This window comes from Arachis ipaensis, chromosome B02, assembly GCF_000816755.2.
Source record: "Arachis ipaensis cultivar K30076 chromosome B02, Araip1.1, whole genome shotgun sequence".
Lineage (NCBI taxonomy): Eukaryota > Viridiplantae > Streptophyta > Magnoliopsida > Fabales > Fabaceae > Arachis > Arachis ipaensis.
Genome location: NC_029786.2, coordinates 91,778,917 through 91,782,713, shown reverse-complemented (window position 1 = coordinate 91,782,713; position 3,797 = coordinate 91,778,917). Strand labels below are relative to the sequence as shown.

At 39.3% G+C, this 3,797-nt stretch overlaps 1 protein-coding gene across 1 annotated transcript; it reads left to right on the top strand.

The window, feature by feature from the left end:
* On the top strand, positions 2,041–3,240 carry LOC107627646. The gene is made up of 3 exons (XM_016330470.1): positions 2,041–2,125; positions 2,221–2,903; positions 2,968–3,240. The coding sequence occupies exons 1-3, from the start codon at positions 2,041–2,043 to the stop codon at positions 3,238–3,240; spliced, it is 1,041 nt and encodes a 346-aa protein (XP_016185956.1).

Genomic DNA, 3,797 nt, shown 5'->3' with positions numbered 1-3,797 from the left:
CAGGTGACACCCCCCTTCTCTCACGAAGTGCTCGGAAAGTCGTCTACTCCAACCCGGTAACTTACGACCAGGCGAGATCTCTCCCTCATCAACCAAGACACTGATCCGATCCGTCCGGTACCCGACCTACCGAACAATGCTAAAATCGATGGTAATGAATTTAAATTATTTTATTTTTAAAAAATTTAAATTACTTTAATAATAAACCAATTAAACTTACTACAAAAAAATATAAAAAAAATCAACGGTTAAATTGATGAACTGACCATCGAAATATTAAAATTGATCGTCGACGATTTCAGTTGTTTTTTAATTTCTCGATTTTTTAAAAATACAATACAATGAAGGCACCCAAAACTAATAGTTTTTTAATAAAATCGATGCATTTTTTATTGATAATATTAATTAAAACCGACAAGTAATTTGGCGATTTTTTATTTAGCTTTATTATTATTAAAATATTGATAATATTAATTAAAACCGACAAGTAATTTGGCGATTTTGTATTTAGCTTTATTATTAAATGATTGACAAGTATGTTGTCTTTTTTTTTTTTTTTGACTATTTTAAATTAATAAAACAGTGGCGCAACCGTCGATTTTGATAGCTATACCTTTTTGAATAAGCAATTCAAGTCCCTCTTCTCACAATCCATGCGAATGAATATATAATTCACACCGAGCTAAGCTCATTAAGGACCAAGCAAACCCACCCTTTTATCAACCACAAACCTTCTCTCTCCCTTTACAAGCACCATTGTTACCTTACCAAATTTTTTACTACTATTAAGAAAATTAGTAGTTAAGGTTAATCAAGTAACTATCCAGATATAACTTATTTTTTACATAATCAGTTATATAACAAAATATAGCTAGTTATTGAAATAAATTCAATATTTAAACTTTTTTAGATAAACCTTGAAATTATATCTATCCAATAACTTCAAGGCAAATAATAATATTGCTACTGCCATGAATGGTTGCACTTAAAAGAAATTTATACGGTAAAAAACTTAAATAAATTAAACCAATGCCAATTCAATATTATTCAAATCACTCAAAAAGAAAATCGTTACGTGTATGTCTCTAGAGGATATTTTTATATAAATCAAAATAGCTAAATTCAATTTAGCATAGTTTTATGTAAATCAAAATAGTCATATTCGATTTAGTAGCGTTTTATGCAAATCGAATTAGCCTCATTCGATTTATGCATGCATGCTTACATTTTCAAGTAAATCGAATTAGCCTAATTCGATTTATCTCCCTTGAAATCACCACGAATAAATCGACACATGGCAAGTCGATTTACTATAGTTTTCAGCAATATATATAAATGGATGTAAGCTAATTCAATTTAGTATGATGCAAATGTATATAAATAGCTGCTGAATGTGAATTCTTCAACATAGTGAGCCTGACAATGGCTAGTGACGAGAATTTTTTAGTTTTGGTGCACTATAGAGGATCGATTAAGAAAAAAACAAGTTCCTCGGAGTTAAGTTTACTGATAAGAATTCGCTTAGTGTTTTCGTCGAACCTTCAACGAGTTTCACCAAGTTTCAAAATACTATAATATGAAAATTGGGGCTGCAAGGCGTAAAACGGGTGGAGAAGTTATTATACAGAATTTCAATTTCTGTTTTGTGGGAAGATGTGAAGTACGATTTGTTCGTCATTGGCAGCGACGAAGATTTGCAAGTTCTGTTCCATTGTCGTCGGAAATTTCCAAAGGTGAGGACCCCCTGAGCTGTTGGCCAAGCTTGTGGATGTGGTCTCTAGTTCAGGAGGTTCTAACCGGAATCCTCAGCCTTCAGCCACGGCAGCCTGCTCTAATTCAAAGCCTGTTGGTGCCTCTTCATCTCTGTCTGTGATTGAGCCTGAGGCGATTTTGGTTGCCTCCCCTTCCTTCGCTGTTGATTTAAACCGCACTCGTGACGGAGAAGTGGGTGACACTAGACCCTTCGATGATGTTAGGATTGCGATGGCCAGCATTCTTGATCTAGTACCGGAATCTTGATAGGGTGGAGCACCGTATAGTATGGAAGATGTATTTCAGGATGAGAATGATGATGATGTGGAGTCCACCACGATTGCCGATGATAGCGATGATAAGCTAGCGAAGAGTACTCCAGCTGGGCGTGGTGGAGCGTCTAGTTCAAAAACTCTGTAGTACCTCCTGCACTTTTCAACATTGGACTTAGATGCCATGAGACAACAGGAGAACCTGGCGTGCCTGTCGAATTTGAGGCCAGAGACACACAGGATACAAGAGGACTAGCTGAGTTCCAAGTTGGTCATCAGTTTCAGGATAAAGAGGAAGCCGTGCTGAGCATGAAGACATACATCATCCGATGTGGGGTTGAGTATAAAGCTTTGGAATTTGATTACCGCAAGTACCATGGGAAGTGTAAGGAATCCAGCAACGAGTGCACATGGTTTATTCGTATTAGTCTCCGCCAGCGTAGAAGTATTTGGGAGATAAAACAATACAATGGACTGCATACTTTTCTGGCCACTTCGATATCCAGTGATCACAGGAGGCTTGATTACCATGTGATATCGGCTTTCATACTTCCCATTATTAGAGCCAATGTTGCCGTGTCGATCAAGGTACTACAGAATGCGACAGATGCCCACTTTAGTTTTAGACTGACTTATAGGAGGGTTTGCATGGCTAAGCAGAAGGTCGTGGCACAGATTTACAGAGACTGGGAAGAGTCATATAATGAGTTGTCGCGATGGCTGCTAGGTGTGCAGATGACGATGCCGGGTACTGCTGTAGTATTGAGGACGAGTCATGTGCAACTGGCTGGCCCAGTCGATGAGGAGCAAGCTTATTTCCATCGGCTTTTTTGGACATTCTCACCGTGCATCGAGGACTTCCAACATTGCAAGCCTCTGGTTAGTGGCAATAGCTCAAGACGGCAATTCCAATATCATTCCTGTCGCATTCGTACTTGTGGAGGGTGAGAATGTAGAGTTGTGGTCGTTCTTCTTATCCCACCTTCGGCAATACGTAACACCTCAACAGGGTATTCTAGTTATATCGGATAGGTACAACGGGATCAAGCCTGCCCTACAGGCTCCTGATGGGTGTTGGCTGCCGCCAAATGCATACAGGGCATTTTGTATCCGACACGTGGTAGCAAACTTTGCCCTCAGTTTTAGGGGCAATGATGCTTGGAGGTTTCTAATGAATACTGTTTATGTGAAGATCGAGGTCGAGTTTGACTACTGATTTGACATCCTCCGCTCTGAAGAACTAGCCATGTGTGACTAGGCTCATCGGATTGATTATGCGTAGTGAACTCAGCATCGCGATGATGGTCGGAGGTTCGAGCATATGAGTACGAACATATCTGAATGTGTAAACTCGATTCTGAAGTGGGTAAGGAACCTTCCAGTTTGTTTATTGGTGAGTCCACCTACAAGAGATTTGCAAAGCTTTTTGTTCGCAAAGGAAGAGATGAAGAGGCATAGATAGGAATCGGACAATGGTTTAGTCATCATCTGATGAAGGCAATTGAGGCTAATCTGATGGCTTCTAGGTGTTTCATGGTGACTTTGTATGACAGGGATAATTTTGAGTTCATTGTGCTGAGACCACGCCGACAGGCAGCTTTTCACTTGGCTCTTACAGAGTGTCCCTCAAGAACCACACCCATGATTACAAGTATTTCCAAACTCTTCATTATGCATGTCACTATGCCTTAGCGTGCTGTGCATACTCACGGATGGATTGGTCAATTTATGTCCATGAGGTGTATCACCTCAACTCGGTATTCGATATCTATC

What these genes read in the sequence shown, in the direction of transcription:
- LOC107627646 (XM_016330470.1), top strand. Translation starts at nt 2,041, where the DNA reads ATGGAAGATGTATTTCAGGATGAGAATGATGATGATGTGGAGTCCACC. An exon ending in CGATGATAAGCTAGCGAAGA is followed by an intron (nt 2,126 to 2,220) that starts GTACTCCAGCTG and finishes ATGAGACAACAG; the next exon opens with GAGAACCTGGCGTGCCTGTC. An exon ending in TCCAACATTGCAAGCCTCTG is followed by an intron (nt 2,904 to 2,967) that starts GTTAGTGGCAAT and finishes GTACTTGTGGAG; the next exon opens with GGTGAGAATGTAGAGTTGTG.